The sequence below is a fragment of the Strigops habroptila genome, chromosome 4 (assembly GCF_004027225.2).
Source record: "Strigops habroptila isolate Jane chromosome 4, bStrHab1.2.pri, whole genome shotgun sequence".
Taxonomy (NCBI): domain Eukaryota; kingdom Metazoa; phylum Chordata; class Aves; order Psittaciformes; family Psittacidae; genus Strigops; species Strigops habroptila.
In genome coordinates this window covers 3,409,870-3,437,603 of record NC_046358.1, presented here as the reverse complement: position 1 = coordinate 3,437,603, position 27,734 = coordinate 3,409,870, and the positions used below count along the sequence as shown (strand labels likewise).

Below are 27,734 nucleotides of genomic sequence, written 5' to 3'. Positions count from 1 at the left end.
AAATCCCTCAAGACGACGTAGTTGCAATGATGGTGCGAAAGTAAGTATTAATATTTAAAAAGAAAAAGCCAAAACGCCTCTTTCAAGCTGTACCCCATCTGCTGTAGCCATTTTCAGATTCCTGACGGTGCATTTTTGATGTGGCAGTGCTTGGACAAAGCGCTTTTAAGAGCTAGGGAGAGGAGCGGCTACACTATAAATATTATACAATATTTATATAGAAATGTATATATTTATATATTATAAACATAATTATATATATAGTCCCCTCTGTACTCGTCTCCTTTCCCACCCCTCGCCTCACAGCAGCGCTGCAGCTGCCGCGGCTCTGCCTGCCCGTCCCACAGCCGCGTCCCCCTGCGGGGCGGTGTTACAGGGAGGCCGGGGCGGGTCCCTCTCCCACCTGGAGCCGCCCCGCCGTGCGGGAAGAGGAAGTGGGAGCTCGGGAGAAGCGGAAATTGCAGCAGCAGCAGCCGCCGCCAGCCTGGGAAGCACCGGCGGGGAGCCAGGGCAGCAGCGGCCGCAGGAGGAGGCAGCAGAGGGCGGGCGCCAGCGTAAGCGCGGCGGGGATGGGTCGCGGAGGGGTCCCCGGCTCGCTTTGGAGCGGGGAGCCCGCGGGCCGTACCCCCACACCCCCTTGTGCAGGTGGTGCGGAGCGATGGGGGGAGCCCGGCGGGGCGGCTGCGTTGGGCCGGGCGAGGGCTGAGGGGGCCCGGGCCGGGTCGGTGTTGGTGTTGGGGGGCGCGCGGCCTTGTCCGCAGGCCCGGCCGCCCTGAGGGGAGCTGAGGGGCTGTGAGGCGGCCGGAGGGCGCTGGTCGCTCTGCCGGGGAAAGGCCGAGCCGGGGGTACGTGACTGTCGCTTCTTTTGTTGTTTTAAACTCCATGAAGCTGCCCAGGGATAAAAGCCCCGGAGCTGGTAACTTGAAAGAACAAAAAGTGTCTGCTGAGGGCTTTAGGGGGCTTGGAGAAGGGGGCAAGGGGGTGAGCCACGCTATGGCCAGCCAAAGTGGGGTCTGAGGTTATTGTGCCCTCGGAAAAGAGAGGAATCTCCCTCAGCGCCCAGGGGGAATGGCAACCAAGGGTCCAGGACAAGTGCGAGGTGCCTTGGCGTCGACCTAGAGCTGCTGCTGGTTTCCCTTCGCCTGCAGTGCTGTGTCTGGGCTTAAAGTGTTGCCATTTCCCTCCCTTTGTTCTTTCCAGGAGTTTATCCTAGGCTCTGGGTTGAGGGGAGTTCCCGAGGTGCCGCTAAAGGTGCTGGGTAGGGCGGTGTGACCGCTGGTTAGTCATAACAGCGGTGAGGGGCAGAGCTGGCCAGATAAACACAAAGCGTATATTTAGTCTCACTTTGAACCGCAGCGTTTTCTTTTTCCTTCAGAAATTTGACCATGTGAGTCAGTGACTCATAAAGAGATCATGTTTCTCCCCATTCTGTTTTGGAAGAGAAGCTGGAATAGGAAGCTGCTGCAGAAACCAGGCTTATTCCTGTCAGCTCCCCACCAGCAATCGGAGGTCTTAACTGGGATCCCTTGTTACTAAGCTGCTGAGCTCCCTTTTGTAATTCACTTTATCGAATGCAGGGTTGAGGTGTGGAAAGATGTTGGCGTTCATGTGCATAATTTAGGCAGAAACGTGGTGGATTCTGGATTTTGTAAGGGTGTGCACATGAAGTCCTTTTTTCCTTCCTTATTGTTTGTGAGAGTTTGAGGGGGAAGCAAAGAAATCTGGATTTCTAGACCTAGAAGATCTAGCTTTTGTTCTTTTAAATGCTTGAACACAGCTGAATGTGCAAAGCAAACTAAAGGAATCGAGTGAATGCATGAACCAAGTTGTGTTTTGCACCAAATACAGAGTAACCATGCACACCTGCACTTCAGCTCTTGGCACCTGAATTCCATTTCTGTATGAATTGCAGAGCATGCAGCATGGTGGAGCATAGGGGGAGGGATCCAAACCATCCCTCTTAGGTTTGGTGACAAAGTTAGAACTTGCACCCCACGTTGAGTTTCGTTATTGAGCTGGTTTGGTTCTGCTTTCCAGCACTTTCTTTTGTGAGAGATTTGATTTAGTGATGGCCATGTGGCAAACTAAAGGGTAGGAGAGCCTGAGATATGATGAGAAGGCTTTAGACAGGATATTCTAAGGAGAATGGTAAAATGCCAGTGTTCTAAAGGTTCGTATTATAAACTTGCAGTCTCACAAGTTTTCAGAATATTAAGTAATATAACAAAGCCTAATTCTTTAATTTCTGTAGGAATTCAGAGATGGGAAACCCGAAGAAGCATAAGGGGAAAGCTTTTATCAGGATATCATCTGCTCTGCTCTTATACCCTCCTTCCAGGCCACTCTCTCACTTGCTATCTTGGTGTTTGACTAGCAGTTGCTCTCGTTCTTGTTACCAGTCCTGAAATTTCTGGAATGCCCCTTACAAGTGGCTCATCGGCTCATTCTGCCAGGCTGTTTTTTTTTTTTCTCTATGCACTTTACCTATGGATTGTTAGCTATGCATCCAAAAGAGAATTTTCATTCTACCTACTGAATTATCCATATATTATGAATGAACTAGTCCATAATAATTTCTTCTTAATTAGAGAAGGGTAAGTGGACAGAATGATGGTATGTTAAAGAACTGAACTGTAGTGGAATAGAAATGAGAAAAAAGAAATCCTTCCTCTAACTCATGTACCTGAAAAGCTGGGAGAAGAGAAAGCTTTTTAGAGTTCATTTGTTTTGGTTTACTTAGAATAAAGGATATAAAATACAGCACTAGCTCCTGGCAGCTCAGCTGTTCTGCTCACTAGTCACAAAAGTGTTCTTTAAAAGTGTCCAACTTGATACTTCACTGGGGATAAGGTTTCCAGAAAGTGAGATGTCCAATGTTATTAATTAGCCTGGCACAAAGTGTTGAATTGTTTCTAGATGTTATTTCTTGCCTTTTTATGACTTTGTCTCTTGCTGTCAGTACTCCAGCACTCACCCTCTGTTTCACCTGGAAGTCAGAGAAGACACTGAGTTTGTGTACGTGTTTCACGAGGGATTATCTGAGAAACACAGTAACTTGGTTGTTCCAGGCAGGTGGACTAATGTCTAGGTTGCATGCAAATTCTTACAGTTCTTTGGATTTCTTTCATAATGCTGAAACTCATTATGCAATGAGGTTGGGTAGGTATAATGTAATATAACGTAGGCTATGCTGGTAATGAATAATATCATACTTATCATTGCTAATGGTTGAGGGAAAAAAACCTCATTCCTACACTTTAAATATATGCATAGGACCTAGAATTAGCAGCAGTCTTTGGAAATGGATGTTGGTTTGGAGACCTGTTTGAAGAGGAGTCTTTCAATGCAGTGAATGAAGATAGATGTTAATTTGATCAAGGAAAGGCTTTCTTGTTCTCTTTGAAATCATGTCAGTGATTGCTCCTAAGCTTTTTGCAGTAGGAGAACTAAAAGGGGTTTTCAAGCCAGCTTGAGAGCCAATGGTCAAATTGACTTTCACTGCAAATGTAGCTTCTGTTTATGGGGTTAAATAACATCCTTCGTTGGGAGTTTGGGATTGCATCTGCATCAGCTTTATACGTAGTGTAAATGGGGTTGACATGTGACTGGAGCGTGACAGTGCTGCTTCTGCTGGTGTTGCAGATGTGGAAGGCTACTGCAGGCCTCGCTGTTTGTATCAACCAGGTTGACGGAACTGATGACTGGGAGACGGATCCTGATTTTGTGGTATGGCTTTTGAATGTTACTGATTCGTTCAGAAGTGCGTAACGTGGTGTGTTAAAGAGTAATTCTTCAGGGTGGGGGCTATATCTCAGCAAAATAAACTGATAGGAGCATATGCCTAAAGACAAAGAATTAGCATTTTGTGCCTGTGGGTGATTAACAAAACTACCTTATCTTGGCTGGGTACTGCAGGGAAGTCTGTACGGAAGAGGTTTGCATCAAGAAGCTGTAGCCTCTTGGGGCTTGAATGTCTGCCCTGTGCATTTCAGCAGGGGACAAAGCACAGGGCTCACAGCAGAAGAGATGTGAGGGTGGTAGTAGCTGCTCTTCTTACTCTTACCCTGCTGAAGGCTTTTGCTGTGAACTCTAAAGCGCAGATAACTGGCGATGTCTTTGGGGTTTTAACTCTTCTTTATGTGTGTCTTTTGCAGAATGATGTGAGTGAGAAAGAACAGCGCTGGGGGGCTAAAACTGTGAAAGGATCCGGCCATCAAGAGCACATCAAGTAAAGCAGCTCTCTTTTTAAATTTATTAATAGTCACAATCCCAGGTGACTTTTAATCAACTCATGTTCTCAGTTACTTGTATCTTCATAATTAAATAAGACTCTCTGTAGAAGATTATTTGCCAGAATTGCTGGTCTTTCAAATGTGTCAGTATCTTCAGATCTGAAATGAAGATCAGGAATATGGTGTAGGGACTCTTAACTCTTTCTTTGTGACTGTAAATGTTATTTTTCCCACCTCTTTGTGTCCGGAAGGTTTCTTTATTCTGTTTTAGGGCCGGAGCCAATAGTGCCAGGAGAGAAGTTTCTGTTGGGTGATCTGAGCAGCTCCAGTTTGGTACTTTAAGGGTACATTTGGTCCCTTAATTCTTAGGCTTTGTTGAGAAAACTGCTACCAAACTCATAAAAATTCTTGGCAGAGTGACAAACTGAGCCCTCTGGCAGAAAAGCAAATGAGTGCGTCAGGGAGGGCTATATGAGACAGAAATGATCCATCTTCTGAGTCTTGTGTTTCTTGTGAGAAGTGTCTGAGACTCAGCTTTAAAGCAGTTTAAGGAAATCTGTGATTGTGACGTTCATTTTGGGTTTGCTTGTGTATTTCTGGGGCAGCAACCCTCGTGGTAGAAAGCTAAGAATAAATGTCATCAGTGCTGCAAAGGGAGAGAGACTGAACTAAGTGGGTTACTTCAGGGATCAATGTCATCTGCCTCACTTGGAGTGCAGTGGGGATGCTTACTGGCTGAATTCCACCTGAGGAAGCTTTAAACTCCGGTGAGAAGTGTTTAAAGGTGCAGTTTACCACCTTGGCTTATTCTTCTCATATGTAGCCTGTGCTACAGTGAGTTCAATTCCTGCATATTGCAAGGGAACACTTGGGGAAGAGGCGGGACATGTCTCCTTCCATCCTTCTTTTACATTACAGCTGTGTCCAGAACGCTCAGTTAGAATCAGAGTCCCGTTACCATAGGGACTGTCTGATAAGACATGATCCCTCTTCTGAAAAGTTGCCATCTAAATAATAAGTGTTGGAAAGAACTTGAATTAGGATATTAGAAGAAAACATGTTTCAGGCACATAGAAATTCTAAGTAATTGGTTGTTCAAGTAGCAAAATACCCTTCAGTCTTAAACCCAATGTTTTGCAGTAGAAAAACTGTCCAAAAAGGCGACCTTGTCTAGTGGAAGGTGTCCCTGCCCACGGCAGGAGGTTGGAACTAGATGATCTTAAGGTCTTTTCCAGCCCAAGCTATTCTATGATTCTAAGAATAAATTCTGTTGCTCAGAATATCATGAAGTGTTTTGTGCACTGATAAAGCGGGAAGGGTTTGAAAAATACAAGTTGTCCAACTTTAATTAAAATGATATTTTTATCATCTTTCTACTTTGCATCTTTTTGAAGTTATCTTCTGAAACTTTCTTAGTAAAACTTGCTGCTTAATTATCTGTCTTTAAAGTATTCATGAGCTGAGAGAGAATGTATTCCAAGAACACCAGAACCTCAAAGAGAAGGAGCTTGAAACAGGACCAAAAGCTTCCCATGGCTATGGAGGGAAATTTGGCGTTGAACAAGATCGCATGGATAAAGTAAGTATGAATGCTTCCCTGGGATGATATTGTAAGTCTTGCCTCACTTGCCTGTGGCCAGCACAACTATGTATGTGAGTTAAGCTTGGTGAAGGTGCAAAATTGTTCCAACTTTGCTATTTTCAGAGATGCAGGAGCTGAGGTCATGGCATAAGCTATATACAGTGGTGGGTCCCTTTGATGGCAGAAGCAGCATTCTTACAGTGCTCTATCAAGGACACTTGTAACCACTACTACCCAATTCTGTCAGGCCATCATGTTCTGTTCCCCAGATAAATCAAGGTGCTCTTACCGAAAGAACTGAACTAAAGCACTTAAAGCATCAGGAACAAGTATTTCAGGTGGCAAATTAGGAATATCTGGATGATGAGAAGTTCTGGGATGTGCAAGGGGCCCACGTTTTTGTTTGATGCTTGCTCTGTCTTCAGAGCAAGTCTGCATGCTTATGTCCTGAGTGGATTCCCTTGGAGCCAAGATTCAAGTTTCTAAATGTATATTTTTAAATTAACAAAGTACTTCATGCATGAATAAATCCAGTTTTGTTTCGATTCTGTGCCAGAGAATGAAGAAAAGGGTGGGCAGCTCTCTTAAACAGTGGTAAACTGTCAACAGTGACAAGTAATCCAAGTATTTTAAAAAAAATCATTGTACTTCATTCTGATGGTCGTGTTTTACATAAGGACTTAATGGCAGTTGAAGTTACACTCTATTAACAGAAGAAATTATAATTCTTAAGGTAATTCTATTAGCCATGTGATAGTTAGACAGGCAGATCAACTTCTGGCTAGTTTCTTTCATGTACTCTTAAAGTAAGAGCCAGACTGTTTCCTGAACAAGAATGATTTGATTTTCTTACTTTATTTACTTTCTGGGTTTGTAGTAATTTGGCAGCTTTAAATTTTTGCTGGATTCTCATATTTCAGAGTAAATTGCTGTATAATGCTCAGTGAAATAGGCTAGCCTAACTTTTGAATCTGGGAAAGAAGTGCTGAGCACATTCAGTCATTAGTCCTGTGTAGCTCCTGGCATCAGCACTTTATCCCTCTCCTGAGTGATACTGGTGGCAGGAGATGTTCATAAATTAGGTTTTTAATAATAGCTGTAATTCTAAAACCTCCTCATTAAGATCTCTCCTTCAAAGGTATCTATACCTCTGTGTAGGTGTGCTGGTGTTAAAGCTTGACTCACCTAAATCCGTGAGTGTAACTGCAGCATAGTGGTCGTACAGGTTTTTGCTGTATTTAGGGCAAAACCTTGGTGCTGACTTAAAATGAACAGTTACCTCATTTTATATGGCAGACCTCCATAACCGATTAAAAATGTAGCAGGGTGTTGTGCTGAGGAATTATGAAGGCAAATTACTCTGAAATACAGATTTCCAAGAAAAATAATTTTCCAAGTCTTTTCTAAAAAGGGGTTGGTGGTAATGTTTGGTGTTTGGTGAAATTCAGAAAGTTCTGGTACCACATAAAGAAAACAACATGCTTAAACTTCACCTACTTCAATTGTTACAGCAAAAGAGAGGTCACATAAACCCTAGCATTTTCAGAGCTTCATGTCTTTCATAAATGTAATGGGAAGAAGAAAGGGAAGTGGGAGCCTCTTCTGTGACATTTAACAGTTATTCTGCTACAGAACACCTGCAAAATGAACAAGAGTATGACTCGTGAGTCAGAAAAAGAAAGGAGCTTTTATATTGCTTGTAAGTTAAGGTAGTGTCCTATTATTGACATCCTTGTTCTGTTACTTGGCAATTACTTTACCCATTATGTGTGGTAATGTTTTGCTTTCCTGAGTGCTGGGAATGTTCCCTGTAAATACTGTAAAAGCCAAGTTATTCACTAGACCCCTTGTGTCCTCGAATGAATTCACCTCGGTCCAGCTGCCTGGTGCTGGTAGAAGACAGTTTCCTTAAAGGTGAGAACTTGGGGCAGCTGCTTGGAGGGCTCCCTGCTGCAGATGCAGATGCCAACTGCCTCGTATAGCAGGGATGGGTGGTGGTGTTGAGTCATGAGAGGTGATTGTCACAGGGTGCAACCTCTCAGTCATATGCATTTGAGACTCAAATGTTGAAGTGGCATAGTTGCTCTGGTCAGAGCTCAGTTTTGGCACTGGACAAGAGAAAGCATTTTTGCTATGTTATGCACCCCTCAAGGTGCTTGGCTCTAGCATCGATCCCAGGATCTAGAAGGGTGTCCTACACTAGATTAAAGTAACACTAGCAAATGCTATCTGGATGTACTTGCAGGTGTGTAATTACACATCCCTGTGTCTTACCTGAAGCCAGTCACAGTGTGGTGTAACTGTGTCTCAGCTTGCTGTGTTCAGCTGAGTTCCAGGGACAGGCTTGAATTGGAGGCTATGGTGCTGGGATGCCTTTGGCACGGGGAGCTCTGCTTTAACGTGAAAGCACCACTTCACGTTGAGATGCCATTTTACAAGTGAGGAGAATCTATAGAGAAAAGATGCCTGATTTTATGTGGAAGATCAGGGTCCGTCCTTAAAAGAATGTCAATGGCAAACCTAGCTCTAGTTGTGTTTGGTCACAATCTACTATCTGGGACTAATCCTTAATTCAGATTCTGCATGAACACCATCAAGACTCTGTATCTTTCTTGTTTATCATTCCTGTGCTTTCAAAGTAAAAATGCAGGATTTAAAACAGTCATCATGAAATACAGTCACTGCTGTCAGACTGTTTCTTGGCACTTCCTTGCCTAGGCTCTATTGGTAGCATGGTGATGGTCTCAAAGACCTCTCAAGTGAGTAGCAATTTCCAGGGAAGTTAGTTTCAACAAGAACACTGGCAGTGATGCGTATTTGTAATGAGGCTTATCCCCAGGTTCCATGATGCAGTGTTTTCTCTTCCATGCAGAACTGTGTAGAACTGCTGGCTGTTTCTGAGCTTTCCATTTGTTTTTTAGTCAGCTGTTGGACACGAATATCAAGCCAAACTTTCTAAGCATTGCTCCCAAGTGGATTTGGTGAAAGGGTTTGGTGGCAAGTTTGGAGTACAAACCGACAGAGTTGATCAGGTAAGCAATTCCATCTCGTACTGCAGCTACTACCAGTAGTTAGCTTTCTCATTTTATATGTACAACTGAAAAATTCCAGTACTTTAAAATGCTGGTCTGCTCTTCCAGCTGTATTTGAAGTTTAGCAGTAAAATAACCTTGACTTTTATGGAGATAAATAACTGTTTAAAGCAAGATAGAAAAAGGCCCTAATGGGAAATTAAGATGAGTTGAATATGGCCTAAAATTAAGTAGGTATTTATGCTCCTGATCAAGAAGGTCAGAGCAGTATGGAAAGACACAGGAACTTTCTGTGCTGTGTCCACTGAAGTGCATGCAGTTTTTCTACTACTATCTAACTCTTTGTCATGCAATTTCATTTCTCTTCCAGTCAGCTGTTGGATTTGAATATCAGGGCAAAACTGAGAAGCATGCCTCCCAAAGAGGTAAAGTGGTGAGGTGGTCATCTCTCTAGAGACATGTATTTTATAAATAGTAGAATAGATCTCTACTCTTTTTTTACTGTTTGGAAAAGACCTTGTTTAGTGAGGCAATTGTTAGTGATGTTTTCAATGAATCACATGTGAGGGAGTTGGGAGGAAAACAAGATGAAAAAATGAATTTCAAAGCTGTTTCATGAGTCGGTGAGGTTTTAAGACAAGGAAATAGCATCATCATGATTGTCATCATGAGTCTTCTTTTAGAAGTGAGGATCAAGGAAGTGAGGATCATTTTAGAAATGATCATTTCTAAAATTATAACTTTTAGAAGTGAGGATCATTTTAGGAAGACTTGGAGTTGTTTTTTAGTGTATTGCACACTGTTGGAAATAAGGAGTAGATATTCCCCTCAACTGCTGAGATGTTTCTATTAAAAGCTTCATAATTTTATTTTTACTGTCGATGCAGACTGCTCAAGTGGTTTTGGTGGAAAATACAGAGTACAGGCTGACAGAGTGGACAAGAGTGCAGTGGGGTTTGAAAACAGAGAAACATGAGCCACAGAAGGGCGAGTAGGCACATATGGTAGTGGGCTCATCCTCCGAGGTAGTAGGCAGTCATGATAAGGCAGTGTTGTAAAATACTAGTTTTTTACATCTGTTGCACTCCTAATGTGCTGAAAGTTAACACTGAATAAAATTGAGCTTGCTGAAAACTTTGACTTCTGAAAAAGAAACCTAAACCACAGGTTTTAAGTGATGAGCCAACTGCCCTTACTTTGGAAGCATTTATCAGATTTAGAGTTGTTATTATTGTGTTGCTAGTCAGGTTTCCAGGCAGGTCTGATCAAAAATCAACCATTTCATTGAAAAATTGTGACTTTTTTGCCATCTGTTTTCTGTTTCTCTCAAAGAAACTCAATTTACACTCTAGAAATGCCAGAGAGTACCATGGGGTGTTTGTTTAAGAGCATCCAGGCTGTTGCTGACACAGGTTTTGAAGTTCACTTTGCTCTAAGTGTCTTAAGACTTTTATCAAGGAATCAAGTAGCAGAATTGCTGATAGTGCCCAGCAGTTGAACTACACATGATGCTATTTCATTTTCCATCCTGAAGAGTTAAAGAATTCTGAAGTATTTATGACTTAAATGTCTGGAATCAAGATTAACCGGGGATGTCAGTTCTTCATTTAATACCTGATGTAATGTTAGCAGGTCTGATTATCACAATTTTTCAAGGTAATGCTTTGTTATTGAACACTTACAAACAAAATTCTTCACTCTTATCTCTAGATTATTCCAAGGGCTTTAGTGATAAATATGGTGTTGACAAGGACAAAGTCGACAAAAATGCTGTTGGCTTTGAATGTCAAGGCAAAACAGATAGAACATGAATCACAGAAAGTGGTTTATCATTTTATTTCAAACTACTACTTCAAATCAAGTAGCCTTTTAAACCTGGGGAAAAGTATTTTGGTTAGGGTGGGGGGTTTTTTGTGGTAAATGTGTGTTTTTGCCCTTTCTGTCCCTGAGTGTTTCACAAGCACATTTCCGAAGGACTTCGTGTCTGTATGGATGTTATTGAAATAAATGTGTAATTGCACAGATCCGTGGTATTCAGAGGAGGTATCAAGTCCTTCATTATTTCTGTATCTATGCTCTACATATAGCTTGAGGGAGGAGGTGCATCAGACTCTTCACATCTTTGAATATCATTGAGTCTGTGTGCTGTAACCTGCACTGGATTTGTGGTGCTTCCTTGCTCCGTGATCCCAGAGTTACTGAATGGGTGTCCTTCCCCTCTGCCGAGGCAGTGTAGCAGGGAGGGGAAAGAGGGAAAGATACTGTCATTAATGAGAGGGCAACTTATCCCATAACATTTTACTGTGTTTTTTGTATTAAATACTCTCTACAGTCATAAACTGCAATAATGTTTTCTGAAACTTCATGCATACAGATTATGTAAAGGGGTTTGGAGGCAAGTTTGGTGTGCAGACAGACAGACAAGACAAATGTGCACTTGGCTGGGATCACCAGGAGAAAGTGCAGCTGCACGAATCCCAGATAGGTATATCAGTTCACAATTCCTTGCCTTTCTTTCTGACTTCGCTCATTTTGACATTTCTCTTCCCTGTGTGAACCCTCCTCCTGTGGTATCTTTGGCCACAGCCTTACAGTAGCTGACCCGGGTCTCCTTTTTCTGTGTTTGAATGGTTGCTGTGTATTGGTTGTACTGGTGTCTGCAAAGCAGGTTTGACACATCTGATACTGAGTCCCCAGAAGCTCTGACTTCTCCAGATTTATCGCTCCAGTAATAAATTCTCACTGGAGAAGCTTTATGAGTTTGCAGGTAGCCTGGATTGGTTTTTCCTTTTTCACTTGAGTTGTTCAAACCACACATTAACAGTTTCTTTGTATTTTCCACAAATAATCTTCCTTTTCTAGTTTTTGTTATATGTACCCCTATTTTTGTGCAGGGGAAATCTAATATCTAATGCTGTCCTTTCTCATTACCTGTGGAGGTGCCTATTCCTATGGAATACAGGTACCCAGAGGAGAAGTTGCAAAGTGACGATTGCTCCCCAGCCTTCTGCCTATCACCACCCTTAACTTAAAGAAATGAAATTAATTGTTTTGTTTTTTAATTAAATAAATGAAAAGTGATCCTCAGATTTGTTCTGGGAGGATTACCTGAAGGCCCCCTCCCTTTTTGTGCCTTCATTTTATACCGTATATTAAAATGGCTCTTCTAAGGCAGCAGTAGGAATGGATCATAGCTCTTAGCTCAAGCTGTGCAGAAGCAGGAATATTCCTTCTTCCTTTAAACAATGCTGTGTAGGAATATCTGGAGGATAGTCTCTCTACCCTACCTTAACACCTCTTTAAAAGTCAGATCTGTAGTGTACAAATATTAACCACACTGATAACCACACATTTTAGTCTCTTGTATCCTTTTGTGTGTTATTTTGTTCTGGTGAACATACAATGTGTGTATTTGTGTTTGTAATGTTGATCAAATACAAGTGCATTATGCAGTATCTATGAAAAATGTTAAGAAGTGCTTTATTCTGTGACTTCAGAATGGTGTTCTTAAGTCTGATAAATCATGTCGACCTCTTCCTAATCTCAACTGGGAACTTCCTCTGAATTTCCTCTTACAAAAGTATATTGAGATTATTTGTTCACTATCCAAAATTATTGGTGATTGAAAATACTGCAAAAATTTGAGTGTCATGTGGCTTTTTCAGACTATAAGAGTGGCTTCGGAGGGAAATTTGGTGTACAGACAGAAAGGCAGGACCCATCTGCTCTGGGGTTTGATTACAAGGAGAAACTAGCCAAGCATGAATCTCAACAAGGCACCGTTTTCACTTGTTACTCTCTTAACAGTGCAGCCACTTCTTACACAGTCTTAAATAGTTCTCTGAGTAGATTGATGCTAGTAATATGCAGCCACTTTCTTGCGCTTCTATTCTTACATGATCTAGCAATGTTCTTCCACTTCACTCTTCCAATGTTACATAAAGCAAGCCTGTTTTCAGGAAAGAGATAGCCAATGTTCAGTTAAAAGCTCTGTAACATGCATTTAGTTAATAGTTATATATACAGTGTGATAATAACATTATTAGTAGTATGATGTTAATGGCATCATGCTGACCAGTTTTAGAGTAAATGTCAAGTTTTGCTTGGAAAAATTGGTGGGGAAAATATTCAGCTAAGGACCATGCATGTAACCAGTAACAAGCAATGAGTTATGGCAAGATCATTTAAAAATGATTGTAGTCTTTAAAACAAGAAATAGGGAATGTTTGTGGTTCTTGGGTGAGCAAATACTCTTTATTCATGCTCTCTTTATTCATTGTGAAATAGTTGGGGTACAAACCATGAATTCCTGGTTTTCCGTTATCTTAAAGTGAGAAGTCTGGATCAGGAAAATGTAAGTTTAGTACATTTATTCTGGCTGAAAATACATACCAAGCTGAAGAAAATGAGGTTGTTCATTCTGATAGTGCTATGGTGACACAAATACACCATCAGATGTGCCTTAGCAGAGCCCAAGTACATACACTAAAATAGCTGGCTAGGGGACCCAAGTGGTTTTGGGGCTAGGAGGAGAAGGAGTAATTGTATTCAGGGATGTATAGGAAAGCCTGTCCATCTACAGAGTCTAAGGGCACATTCTTACAGCTCACTGCCAACAGAAAACTGTTTTTCAAGCCACACACTCTTTCTGCTTCTGTTGTGCTGGTTCTGATGCTCATCAGACCTTTCTCTCGGGATAACTCACTACAAAGAGCAGAAAGCTGCTTTTTGGGCATTTGTTGTTTTTGTTGTTAATGCCACTAGTGAGTAAAACTGATTTTGGAGTCTTAACAAGTGCTGGAGTCAGCATCAGGTGAGCAGAAGAGTGTGCAGCCTAAGGGTGGTACGGAATAGCATGGCCACCCCATTTCTGTGTTGGTGAGTTGTTGCAGGCTCACGCTGTCTTGTGGAATTGCCCCTTTCCATGTGTAGAACAAGAGTTGTTACCAATGACTTTAATGTTCATCAGTTGAGTATCACAAACAATTCCACTAGAATGAGAAATTTGTTCTATTTTCTTGCCATTCATAGAATTTACCAAGTTAAAGAGAAAAAAACACCACCTCTGTGGTCACCGAAGACTCGATATCGCTCCTTTGAGCAATGCAAAATCGCTTAGGTTATACGATTATTGCAGAGGGCTAAGAATTGGTGCTGTGAAAGGCTGTGTTACAGAAGTGATGCATTAGAAGGGCTCATCCCTTTTTCCTTGCTTGATACTTTATCAATCCTCAGCTTAATGTTTACTCAGAGAATGCATGCGGCCCACAATCTGTCATCTGCTGGTGTACCTGAAGGCTCTTGTATATCCTTTCTGCATCAAAAACTACGTTGCATTTTCTTTGGCAGCTGTCACTGTACCTCTGCATGCAGCTGAAATGGCTATTTATTTGCATTTGAAATGGCTGTTTGCATTTGGCAGAAAGATGGGAGGGGCAACAAAGTCCCTGCTCTAACCTTTTTATCCTGCTTTTAGATTATGCGAAAGGATTTGGTGGGAAGTATGGTGTGCAGAAAGATCGGATGGATAAGGTAAGTTGCTTAAGAGAGCCATGACAAATAGTCTGTAGGGATACAAAATAGTCTGGTTGGACCTGTAGTGTTCAGCTCCCTATTTCTGGATACTTCTCCAGTCTAACAGTAGAGTTCTGTGCTTTTCTAAATCTTTAAAAAGCCAGTTTCTACACACAGAACTGATGCCAGTTTATACACACATGTCTCTGTGTACATAGGTGTAGTATATATATTTAAGTAGGGAAAACTGAAGCATGGAAATGGAAGAATAGCAAAATTTATACAAAAGAATGAGAAAACCTATTCATTTCATTCATGTCTTCTAACAACTAGCTGGTGTCTTGTATCTCGAGGATATCCTACTGACCTGCTTAAAATAGGTGTCTTATATCTACCAACTTTGCCCACTTTGATTATCAGGAACCTTCTCTTTAGGGTAATTTGATTTAGTATTCTGTAACAGTGAAAGGGCAGCTGATACCCCTTCTACCTGTCCATTTTTAAATTTAATAAAACAGAACACAAAGAAGTCCTCATTGAGATTTATCTACTGAATAAATTTATTCTCAGCTTTATGTAGGACATTTAAAAGTGAGAAAGTAACAAAGTTTGAAAGTCTGTAGGATCTTTTTACTTGTGCCTTCAGGACTCAAGACCATTCATTTAAAAAACCCTCATGTTTTGATATTGTTCTCAAATACAATATTGTTTTAACAATATCTGCTTCTTTAAGGGAACTGAATGCTTTGACCTTGATGAAAATCCTGCACAATATAGGTTAGAACAGCAACAGCTACACAATAAATGTTTAGGACATTGACTCATTTTTAGTTTTGATGAGTCACCTGTTCATAAGCTACATTTGTTTTCTAATTAATAGGATTTGAATATGTTTAAACCTGCCCCTGGAGATTAATTCTTACGTAGTTCGATTTACAGAAAGGATTATTCCGTTTGTCAAGTTTTGATTCTTCCTGATTTTGTTTTGGTGTTCTGAAAACCAGGGGCAATATCACAATAAAATGTCACAGATTGAAGCTGTCCGAATGTCTTTACGAATTGCTGTTTTTTAATGTACTGTTTTTCTCCTTGCTGATAGAATGCTGCAACTTTTGAAGATATTGAGAAACCAGCATCAACTTACCAGAAGACCAAGCCAATAGAAGCTGGTAAGGCAGTGGCCCCAAATCCTTTCTTTGGAGGTAATAATGTTCCAAAGCCCAGGATATCACTGGGATAGAAGAGGGATAAAAGGGCTTTCCTGAATGGGCTGCGAGCTCAGAGAGCAGAAAAGCAGAAACATGTTCAATCCTAGAAGAAATTTGTACTAGAAACTCATTCCAGGCTACCTTTATTCAGAACCTTAACATTTGACTTTAATTTAATGTTACAGTTGCTAATAAAACAAGCAGCATCCGAGCTAACTTTGAAAACTTAGCCAAGGAAAAAGAGCAGGAAGACCGAAGGAAGGCAGAAGCTGAGAGAGCACAAAGAATGGCCAGAGAAAAACAAGAACAGGAAGAGGCTCGAAGGAAACTGGAGGTCAGTAGGATTCAAATCCCATTTGAGCAGCATGTCTTGTGTGTTTCAATGCAATGCTGGGAGAAAAAAGAATCTTTTAAGGAAAAGATTTCCTTTTTAAGGAAGAGATTTCCTTTTTCCAGCCAGGATATAAAGCTCTTTGGTTTTCCTGTGTTTGTACCTGTGCTTTACCTGTTTGCAACTCCAGCCATCTGATAGATGCACCATATGTATATGAGGCATCAGATAGGGTGATAGGGGGACACTTAATAGTGTATGTGTTATTAAGCCTATCCCAAAATATGTAAGCTCGTCGTGACCACAGGCATTTGCAGCCTGACCTTTTTCTGCTGTGCCTTTTGGTAATAAATGCCAGATTCCCTTGGGCACAGAGCAGCTCATAAGGGGAGAGACATGTGGTCCTATATGAGTGCTTGTTCAAGTAGTTTAATACCATGGTGATAGTTGGTGATGCTGTTTTTTTGGAACCAGTATTATGGAAGATGGAGGTGGTATCATCCATTGGTATAGCACATGCCCATGAGATTAGGGGAAATAACCTTCCAGGTGTTAACTGAATCTTAATTTGGGAATTAAGAATCTTAGTTCAGCATTGGCATGGTTAAAAGCTTTGTGATTTTTGTGTTATTCAGAAGCAAAATAATTGCAGGAAATGCTTAGTCAGAACCTACATCTCAGCTGCTTTATAGGATTTGTATATTTGGTGAAACTCTGCTGCTGAGGTGGGAGGACTCGTGTGTTAATAGTAGCTCACCCTTTGTCTCTTGTTGATTTGTTTTGTTACACAATGCCTGAGGTGCCTTATCAGTAATCCTGAGGGCCTCTGTCTGCAGCTGTGTGACCTTTCACGCAAGCTGCTGCAGCACTGTTTGTCCAGAGCCTCTGTGGCAGTTTCCCTTGCACTCCCATGCTGTTACTCTGATTTCATTGCCTCATACTAATAAACCCTGATATTATGGCAGGGAATGGGAAGCAATTGGTGCTGGCATAAGAATAGTCCCTGTTTTCCCCTCCTTCTCTTCTTGTTCTACATATATTTGTTTACACTAGAGAAGAGTAAGCACAGGACACAAAAGGAGATAGTCCTTTAAATTCTGAATAAATGCTACTTAGCCATACATGTGCATTGAGACTATAAAACACGGATACCAAAATAGAACGCTACAACTAGTGCTAATAGTGTCCCAAGCAGGAATATCCAATAGGGAAATTGAGCAGGTCCTTACTGAAAGCACATAGTACTCAAGGAGATGCACAGGAAAAGTGGTCATATGGTCATCCTCATCAACATCTTCATTGCCTCTTGCTGTGCTGTAGAGACCCTTCCAGAGGAGAATACTTGTCTGGGACTCTTGTCACTGCTCTTCCTGGCTGGCTATGGGGGAGTTTTCCTGTTTCCTTCTTTCTTATCTCTCGCTTTCTCCTCCTGTGTTTTTATTTTCTGCCAAAAGTATCTTTCAGTGTTAGAGCCAGTGTATGCCACCAACTGCAGACCCCACTAATACATCTTCTTGCATATGAACTTGTCTCAACATCCTCTGGGAGACATTTGGAATCTGGGAAAGACTGTCAGATGGTTTTTCAGATCTGTTTGGTCCTTTGCCTGACAACAAATGGGACAGACCCAATGACTGGTTTCTCACATGTGGCAGATACTTCCCCTTAGTGGGATGCTGTTACAGGATGTCAGGGTTCTGGTGTTCATCCCATTCCATCAGTATGGTCTGATTTATCACAAGTTCAGACTTGACGTAAATAATTTGTTTTACAAGTATGAAAAACTAAATGCATGGTAGGATTGTGGTAACCTAGCTCTGATCTGAAACTAATCTGGGAAATTCTAGCTTTATAGGATAACTCAAGTCGCTCCATCTAAAGTGATGATAGCTGCTTTGGTTTTTTTTCTTACAGCTTATCACCTCTTTTGCCTTATGCTCACACAGTACATCTTGAAGCCATATGCTCACTGCATGCATATATCACAAGATGAATGGGAGTTCATCTTTGTATATCAGTAATTTCTTGTAATGCTGCCTTTCATCCCTGTGGACTTTGTGAAATTTTAATACCTTACCCTAACCACTGGGTTTCTTTACTGTCCTGTTACACCTTTAACGCTTAAATCTTAAAGGAGAAGAGGGGAGAGAGCTGAAGTTGAGAATTTAGTCTTTTCTATTTGATAGGGTCATCGAGCCTGCTTTGGGATGCCACTCTGAGCATCAGTCAACTGGGACTGCTCTGTGTCATTCTTAGCACTGGCACCATCCTGCAGCACACAGAGAAAAGCTGATCCTTTGCCTTGAGGAGAGTCTCTTGGTTCCCCTCTCCTCAGAGCAGTAAAGCTGAAATGCATCCAGCCTGTACAGTTGCTCTGGGAGCTTTTCAGATGAGAACGGTTGAATGCCTCAGCACTTGCTCACTCAGAGCCACAGCAAAATGCTGTGAGCATGTGTCATCACCTTCTGGTGTAGCTGTTCAACTGGTAGCCCTATAACTCCTCTAGCTTCTGCCAGGCTGTCTGCTCCCGAAGTACTGTCCACTGTTCCCAGCATGTTTGTTTCAGTGTGTTTAAGCTTACACATTGCCAGGATCTAGGTCTAGCACCTAGCTGCTTCCCTAGCAAAGTGATGTTTCACTCCTCACCTTCTCTAAGGCCTTGTCCTTGCCACCAAGACTGCAATACTAACCAAAGAGCTGTAGTCCCTCAGCTCTAGGGTCTATCCCATGGGGTGATGAAGAATGGGAACAAATACTCTTTTTGGACACAACTTGGAGACAACCTTGAGGTGTGCATTGCTCTTGAAAGTGCAGATTCACTCCTGCAGGAGATCGCCCTCTTCTTGGCACTCATTTTCTTCTGTCAGCACATTGGATATGGATAGCATCAAGACTTGTGACTTACAGCAAGCAGCACTGTTATCTTTGCAGGATTTAATTTAGCAGATACTTTTACAGACCTCCAAATAAGGAAGAACCATGATACAAGGTGATGGATATCACAAGTGTTGCATTGTTAATAAGGCCATTCTGCACCCATGAGATCCCTTTCTTGCCCTTGCTTCCAGTTACTGCTGAGACTTGCTAAGAAATATCAGTCCCAAGGGAAAATGGGCTTTCTCAGCATTCGTTCTGCTCTTTCATTTATTTCCCCTGAGGTTTGTATTTTCACCTGGCAGTGTCTCCATTCCATCATCACTACTTCTGCTTCATTCTGAGATAAGGTGTCTGGTGGTTTTAGGACTTCTTGGCCTTTCTGAAGCTTCTTAGGTCACCTTCAGGATGCTGATGGTAGTTGATAGGCAACGTTCCTCAACCAAGGACTGTTACTTCCTTACTTTGATTTGGTTGTTTCTAGGGGATTCTGCAAAAGACCAGTCCCTGTAACCAGTCCATCCTTGAACACCTGGGCCTTAAAGTGAATGTTCTGAAGTGAAAAACTTGACTCATTACCAAGTCTCAGGTGGTACGAGTTCTCTTGTTGCAGGATACTTTATCTTAGTGCTTCACCTCTTGGCTACTACTTCATGAAAGTGTCTCTTTCCTAGGGCATGTGGCAACTCTGATACCTCAGACTGATCTTTTCTGTACTTCATGTATGTTTTGTGCTCTGCACCTTTGCTGCAAGCACGCTGATGTTCCTCAAGATGCAAGGAGGTACTTCGTGTGATGGCCATGTCTCCAGGCACTGTGGCCTGTCCATTTTGGTACTGGGCCTTCATTGCCTTTCAGTGACTTCTTCAGTTCTCTCAGTCTGAGCTGTGGAACAGTTTGCCTGTCTTGATCATCTCAATGTTGAAACAATCCACTTCATGCTACAGATGCTGGGTGGCTCTCCATTAGACTATTCCTATTCCAACCCATTTGGAGCCATTTTTTTAACCAGTGAGAAGATGACTGCTCATATGTGTCTTGCCAAAGTAACCAGGCTTTCTGCTTAGCATTCCCTTTCATTGCATGAGTTTGTAGTGGAGGAAGAGGTTCAGCTTCTCCATTAGCTCTCTTGCCGTTCATTTTGGGTGAATTTAGGCTTTTGTTACCCATTTCAGCTTTTCATTGAGCTTTCCTTCTGCTGAGGAAACAGTTTTCCAGAAGGGTTTAAATGTAGTAACACAGGTTCTCATGAGTCATTGAACTGTTATGTCTTCCCCCCCCATCCAATTCTGTCTCAGAAGTGACTTACTTTCTTTACTGTTATTTTTGCTGTAAGTGTGGGTTAAATTCACACCATTATGCTTGATTTTTTTTCTTGTGCTTCATCAAAGACTCTGTTGCCTGGACACATTGGATATTTCCCCCAAAGCTGGTATTTAAATTTCACCATAACCAGATGATTAATGTTCTTCCAGCCTGAACATCTCCATGGTTAATTGTGTGATGCTGCAGGCACTGAGGGAGGGAGAATGAGTTTCAGGGGAAACTATAATGGCACTGGCTGCACTGCCCCTGCTCACAAGCTGAGCAGGAAAAAGGGAGGGATGCAAGCCACACTGTCCACAGTTACTGTAAAGCGTGGGGATGGACTTTGACTTAAGTGAACTTCCTTGTAGAGACAGAAAGTTTTCTCACTTCAAGAAAGCACGTGGGCATACATACTCCCACAGCGGGTAAGTACATATGGGCTGCGTTCCTCCAAGAGCCCTGTTTGCTGGTGATCCTTTTTCTTTTGCTTTTCACATATGTCACACAGTGAAATGGTGTTCAGGGAGCTCTTTAGCTGCTGGTTTGAATTGACAGGTGCCTCATGATTTAGCCAGCCTCTGCTACCTTAGGGAACAAGGCAGGATTCCCATGGAGCATTTCAGTGAGGAAGAAACCCAGCCTGAGGGGGGGCAATGCAGTTTAAATGTTTCATGGCAGTTACTCTGTGCCTGTCCTAAGCTGTAGTCTGGACTGTACAGACCCATTTCCTAGCACAAATTACTCAAACTGTTGCCATGTTTGACATTGTTAATGGATTGATGCTACTTAATTTGTCCCCAAACTTAGATTCCACTTCTAAGAAACACTTTGCTGCTGCTTTTGTTCCTGTAGCACAGGAGTTAAAAGTGGGGGGAGGATTGTTTGCATCAGGACTGACTGCTTCCAGAAGGGACAGCACTGGGCTTTGAATTGTCTTCAAAGCTGGCTCTGTTCTCAAGACACACTTTGCTTTCTTTGTTAAGATGTATTTTTCCTGAGCTGTGCCAAACAAAGGCAAGGAAGAATTATTTTTTTGTAGCAGAGTCCTACCCCTTCACCTCTGGACTGCAATTTATCCTGAGAATCCTTTGGGGAGTTACAGCTTGATGGAGTGCACAACTGGAGTGCACAGTCTCTCATAACATGTATTTTCTCTTCTTTTTCTACAATAAAGAAGAAACTTAGGCCCTAGATCCACAGTTTTCTTATCGCCTATGCTCAAGAAAGGCAAAAGAAAATAGCTGTCTTTTTGAAGTCTCTCAACTCGTGCAAGCAATGTTGCACTTCTTGTGCTATGGGATCCTGGCTTCCTAATGAATGGCTTTCGAGTGATGATTGTGGACTTGCCCTTTGATTTGCAGGTGGGATGGCACAGCATGAACTGCTGGAGTGCCAGAACACTTGATTCGGATCCATGTTACAGAATGCAAGAGCAATACTGGTTTTATTTCTACTGCTTAGAACCCTTCTGAATGTTTGAATCCCTCACTGTCAGTATCTAGGACTTAGTTTTGTCTGAGCTATTCAGTCTTTTGCCTTGGCAGGTGTTTTGCAGATCTGCAAGAGCTTGCAGGATCATTTCTAATCAAAGATAATAGATCACTTGTACAATTAGAACACGTGGGCTTCATGTTCTCTAAACTTATGCTAAAACAGGACATGAGGCCCAGCAGAATGAACAAAATGAATATATTGGACACACAAACCCTGCAGCTCCTATGGAAACCTGCCTAAGAGCATTTTTAAGCACATGCATGTGTACATACTGCACAGGGTTTGTTACTTCACTTTTTTCTCTTCTACTTTGCTGCATTTCTGAGGCTTTGCTGTACAGCAACACTAAACCTTCAGGCAGATCTAATGATCCAGCCAGTCCAGTCCTCTTTGCTGCCTGCTTGCATCAGTTTATTGCCGCGTATGCTGGCTGTCTTTCTTTCTTACTGGAGGGTTGTTTCTTCTTCAGAGTCACGACATCAGTGATTAAACCGCACTGAAATTTTTCTTTCTCTTCAATTTAGGAACAAGCTAAAGCCAAAAAACAAACTCCACCACCATCGCCTGCCACGCAGCCAGCTGAGCAGAAGGCACCCTCAAGCCCAGTCTATGAGGTTGGTTAGAATCACTTCCAGTACCTGCTTTTTGATCCTAAGTGTAGGAACCTGTTTACAACCCCCTGCCAAACCCACCTGTATTTCTGCAGGATGCAGTTTCCTATGCAGCAGAGTCTACCTACAACAGCACAACATATTCAGCTGCATGTGAGCCAGAGCCCAGCTACAAAGCTGCAGAGTCGGACTACCAAGAAGCTGTGAGTCAGCGACAGGCAGAATATGAACCAGAGACTGTCTATGAAGTGGCAGGGGCGGGAGACCATTACCAAGCAGGTAAAATGTTTATTTCTGATATTAAACCTGTTAAGATAAAGATTACTTCCTTGTGCAATGACTTAATGAATCGTTGTGCTGATAGGACACTGTCTTAGTTTTCTAAAGTCTCAATCTGATGAGACTTCTCAGATTTTCCACCAGCAAACTTTAATTAGGAAATGAAGGTACAGCTAGAGCAAGGTTGGAATTACTTAACTAACTCTTGTGAGATGATGTTGCAGTAATTCTGGTGCTCTCTAGGGTATCAGTTCAAAAAGAAATTCAGAAATGGTCACCATTCCCCCCCTGTGCAATGCAGCTCAGCTTGTGAAGAAAGCACAGAGATAAAATGTGCGCTGGCCTGCCAAGCACAACAGTGTGCCAGCAATTCTTGGACTCTGAAATGGATGTGATGTGCTGTGTGCCTTTAATGGAGTGGAGTAAGGATGTCCAAAACTCATTGAAACTGCAAGATAAAGTGTTTTTTGAATTCCTGTTTTTCTGGCTACTAAATGAGGTGTGAAGAATGAACCTGCTTGCTGTGGTAGCAAAAGCTGGGACTTTTAAACAAAAACAGGCCCATATCTTCCCCTCTGTATGCATGCTTCACTTGTATTAAATAGTCTCTTACACAGTGATCTTGAGCTCAGTGGCTGTTCTGTCACATTTACAAAAGTGTTAAAAGGCTGATCATGTCTATTTTATACCCTATTAAATACCTACTTGTGGACACTTCCTTCAGGCTTTAATTTTGTGCGATGTAGGGAAAAAAATCCACTTCGGAAGGAACATCAGCACGTGTCAAACCTGCATAGTTTGTTCCCTGCCCAATGTGGGTTGGCAGTGGAATTAAAGGAGGAGCACCACAGGAAGGAACTCCAGGTGATAGCTAGTGTGCTTCATGCTTTTGATTTTTCTCCTATCATCTCTCTCTCTCTCTCTAGAAGAAAATGCTTATGATGAATATGAAAATGAACTTGGAATTACAGCCATAGCCCTTTATGATTATCAAGCTGGTAAGCAAAGCTCTTGGTTTTAACCTGCTCTTTGAAAACTTTGTTCTGCACAGATAAGTCTGGATTTTTCCTTTGGCTTTCATAGAATAGTTAGGGTTGGAAAGGACTTTAAGATCATCTAGTTTCAACCCCCATCTCGTAGTCTCTTGTAGTAATATATGAGATAAAACTGTGAAGATGTAGTGATTTAGCAATAGCACTGAAATACTTCTGAAAACTACTAGCCACTGTTTCTGGAAAGAGTGGGAGTTCTCAAAATCTCTTTTAACCAACTGTTAACACTCTGTTAAACCCTGGGCAAACAGAGCTGTTGAAAATCGTGACTGATTATTTCTGAGGAGAGATCAAGACAGTAAAGTGGTTCTCAGTGCATTAAGTAGGAATTGTTGCACTTAAAGTGCAGTAGGTAAGAACCATCACGCCAGAGGATGAGGAAGTGTCTTTACAGGTTGCCATTGCCCGGTGCCCTGATGGGAGAGGGCAAGGTGAGGGGTGTCTGTGATGTGTTTAGCAGTGGTGGGTTGGTAGCTGAGCTGCCCCTGTGTGGATACTGAGCCTCTTCAACTCTCTCTCTGCAGCGGGTGACGACGAGATCTCCTTTGACCCAGATGACATTATCACCAACATAGAAATGATCGATGATGGCTGGTGGAGGGGTGTCTGCAAAGGCCGCTACGGGTTGTTCCCTGCCAACTATGTGGAGCTGAGACAATGAAGACTCTTGTCTACTGGTTATGCCTTAATTCCCCAGTCAATAAATCTGACTTAATACACTACAAATCATGATGCTTTTCTGAGGATGGAGGGGTATATACATATTGCTTTTATATTTAATACTTTGCTGATGCTTTTTAAAATGTTTATGCCACAGAAATCGCTAATATATTGTAACTACCATGTTCTTCACTAAGGCTCTTAAAATGATTTTCATGCATTTGGAAACATCTCTCTGCCAAATTAGCAATTGTCATAAAAAGCCTTTTGGAGGACAACTGGCTGTCTGTTGTAATATTGCATGTTTTACTCATAAGTGAGCAGATTTACTTAGTGTGTAAGTCTAGTTAGTCTTCCACTAAATGTTTTCAGCTAAGGAAATCATGGCTATGCAGGTTATTTGCATTTCCACTAAAGTAGGAGGGAGGAGGGCTGAGGGGGTGCATAATCTTTTCTTTTCCAGATAGTGCTTGACAAAGCAAAGAGAATGCTTGAAATTTGCAGCTAATGGCAGTTAATCAAATACTGTCCAATATTTATGGAATATTAATGTTTGTTAGGAAGGAAACAGTCTGGTTACTTTTTCCTTCTCTTTTGAAGTGAAGTTCCTTGGCTTTTACATTGATTTTTATTATTATTGTTTTCCTGCTCCTCCTGTTCCTGTTATCCCAGAGGAGGGCTGCAAACACTCTAGCACCGATTGTCCCAAATTTCTTTACTTTGTGTTTTGGTTTCACCCTCCTCTTTCCCAGGAAAACTTAGAAAAGTTATTATACAAGTGTTGAGACACTCAGCGAGATTCCTCCTTGTTCAAAGGGAAACTGGCATCCAAATCTGTGTGACCACCTGCAGGAATAGCCTCGCTGCTTTAAACAGGGGGAAAAGGCAGGATGGAATTGCTGTGTGCGGTACATCCTTTGCTCTTACAGGCTGTGCAGTAATGACATTTAATGCAACCATATTTGAGTCAAGGAATGTTAATACAAATAATTAGATTTAAACCCCATATAAATTAAACCTTACAAGAGACAATTACACTTTTCCTGTGGTCAACAGAAACTTCCAGTAGTGTTCTACTAAATAACAATTAAACCTGTTCTTTGCCAAAACTTAACCTGAAATTCTTGTCCTTCTAGAAAGCGACTTCACTGCAGATTTAGGGTCCCTACCAAAGATAGGAAGTTGCATCTAACAGCGCACGTGTTCAGTGTATGTACTGTCTCTTTCCACCTTCTGATCCAAATGGGAATGGCAGAACTGGTGCAGTAACTAAGAAAGAATGCAAAGATTTATTATAAACTGTAAATTTGGACCAAGGGAATATAGAAATCCCGTATAAAATGGTAAAATGTAACTTGGGAGAAGGCATCATGTTTGAACCAATTCTTGGATGGTTGGGACAATCCTCAATGAATGTCCTATGTGTGTCATGATATATTTCTTTTCCTCCTTCTGTCTCATTTCCATGTTGTATTTGCATTACTAGGGTTGGGTTTTCTATGCAGTTTATTTTATCCAATTTTGCCTAGAACACCTCATAGGGATATGATTTTTGTAAATTAAGTATTCAATAAACTTTTTGAACCATTTGCATGGAATATTTTGGTATTTTTAAACTGCTTTGTCAGTCTGTTACAGATAATTCCATCTTGTCTCAAGGTTACCTGGGACCAGCTTGCATCCAGCACATCAGACTGCCTACAGAGAGCTGCTGCAGGATGCTTGGTGCTGGCGTGAAGGGCACCTCCATTCTAAGTTGCTGCTGCTGCCTTCCAAGTTCTTTCCTTCCTTAGAAACTCACTTCCTTTGTCTTTTACTCCTACTCCCATGTGGAAATAATTAATGCAAAATTTAACTTAGGCTGAACTTAAAGGAGAGATGCTTTTTAAATGTCTCTTTATAAACATCTCAGCATCAGGATCTCTTTTGTCTTTTATGTGCCTGTAACTTCTGCTGAAATAATACAGGTGAGCTGTGGTTTTGGTGAGAGGAGTTGCTCCTGGCTTCTGGGAATACTGATGGCTGCAGGGCATCGAGTGCTCCTGAAAACAGCCATCAGCTACAGCCAAATAAGCTTTGACATCATTTTAAAGCTGTTCTGCTCTTAGTCATGACAGGGATCCTTAGGTCAAAGCTTTGCTCCTGTGAGCAGCTGCAGGAAGGTGTCCTGCCTTCCTGCCTGGGCAAGCCCATATTCTACAGTTTCTAATCCTGACCTTTCCTGAGAAGCTGATACTTGACCATGTGCTGCTGGAAATGCTAAGGAAGAAAATCCTAACAAACACCCTTCTTCTAATTATTCTTTAATGCTACTACATTAACAGGAAATTCAAAGCTTCAGAGCTCACCATCACCAGTCCTAAAATACAGTGAGAGACACATTGCTTTAGCAGATAAAGACACACCACGTGAGACGGAGATGTGCAGGTACAGTTAGGCTTTGTGCATGGGAGGGGTGGAGGGTGGGGTTATTAAAGCTTTATGCTGCTAAAGGCAGATTTGAGGGGGCCAGTGTGGATGATAAGCCCAGTGGTGGGGGCAGGAGCCCCTGGGCCCTCCCTGGTGGCAGGATGGTGCCATGCCAAGGGCCTTTTGATGTGTTTTGGGTTGAGGTCTGGGCCAACAGGCTGGAGGATGTTGCCACAACTCCCCACCTGGCAAGAAATGAGCTTCTAGCAGGGAGGGAAAAGCTCAAAGGAAAAGAACAAACATCTCCATGTGTGAACTTGCTGTGGGTAATCTTCATAAATAGCATCATGGGGAAACACCGCAGGCTGTGTCCATCTCCTGTGTCACAGTAAGATGGGGAGGAATTGAGTTACTGGAAGAACAAATGAGGTGACACTGTCACCAGTGTTATGTGTATTAAGTTTCAGGAGCTTATTCATCGATTGCTTCACCTGATGGAGAAAGTTTCATCTCTAAAGTACTAATTTCACTATCACAGTGCAGCAAGATGTTCTATATGACATTGATTTAATATCTTGTCACGTATATTTAGGTAGCAGTGTTATGATTGTACAGTTGCTACTATGAGATTAGAGGCAGTCAAGTCCTGAAGCTTTAAGATTGCTCTTATTTATCAGCAGTAATTGCTCAAGGTATCTAAAACACTTGCTGCTGGAAAATACCATCCCAAATGACCTGCATTTACCATCACAGGGCTGGCTCAGCCCTCCTCATGGGTACTGATGTGAGCAGCTGTTCATTTCTGGTAATGGATGTCTTGCTGATTTGCTGTCTGACTTCGGGTGAGCCATTTACTTTCTTGGCACCTTGAGTTCACCACATTGCTTCTTAATGCAATGCCAGTGTCACCCCGAAGCACGCTGGGGCTTCAGGTGACAGAAGGCAGCAGCAGCACCCATTTTATTCACTGTGTAATCAATTGATTTTACACTCAAGAGTCATTCTTCTAAATTAATTATAATTAAGCACATAGTAAAACCACTCAAAGTAATTGTTATATAAATACTTTATGGTATAATATTTCATTGGCCTATTTCTGTAATAATCACTAGCAACAGTAAGTACATAGTTTGAAAAGCAGTTGCATG

General features: G+C 41.9%; 1 protein-coding gene across 6 annotated transcripts; it reads left to right on the top strand.

Annotated features, from left to right (window-relative positions):
* The first annotated feature begins 340 nt into the window (after positions 1-340).
* Positions 341-25,775, top strand: CTTN (cortactin). 6 transcript variants are annotated; one of them, XM_030484037.1, is made up of 15 exons: positions 400-554; positions 3,643-3,726; positions 4,155-4,228; positions 5,682-5,811; positions 8,736-8,846; positions 9,217-9,271; positions 11,221-11,331; positions 12,512-12,622; positions 14,323-14,378; positions 15,460-15,529; positions 15,754-15,902; positions 22,100-22,189; positions 22,282-22,465; positions 23,392-23,463; positions 24,042-25,775. In XM_030484037.1, the coding sequence occupies exons 2-15, from the start codon at positions 3,643-3,645 to the stop codon at positions 24,176-24,178; spliced, it is 1,434 nt and encodes a 477-aa protein (XP_030339897.1). In that variant the 5' UTR covers positions 400-554; the 3' UTR covers positions 24,179-25,775. The 6 variants fall into 6 exon arrangements, with proteins under 6 accessions (XP_030339899.1, XP_030339897.1, XP_030339900.1 ...); XM_030484034.1 differs by lacking the exon at positions 400-554 and adding an exon at positions 2,576-3,068; XM_030484039.1 differs by lacking the exon at positions 12,512-12,622 and having other exon boundaries at positions 341-554.
* The last annotated feature ends 1,959 nt before the right edge of the window (positions 25,776-27,734 follow it).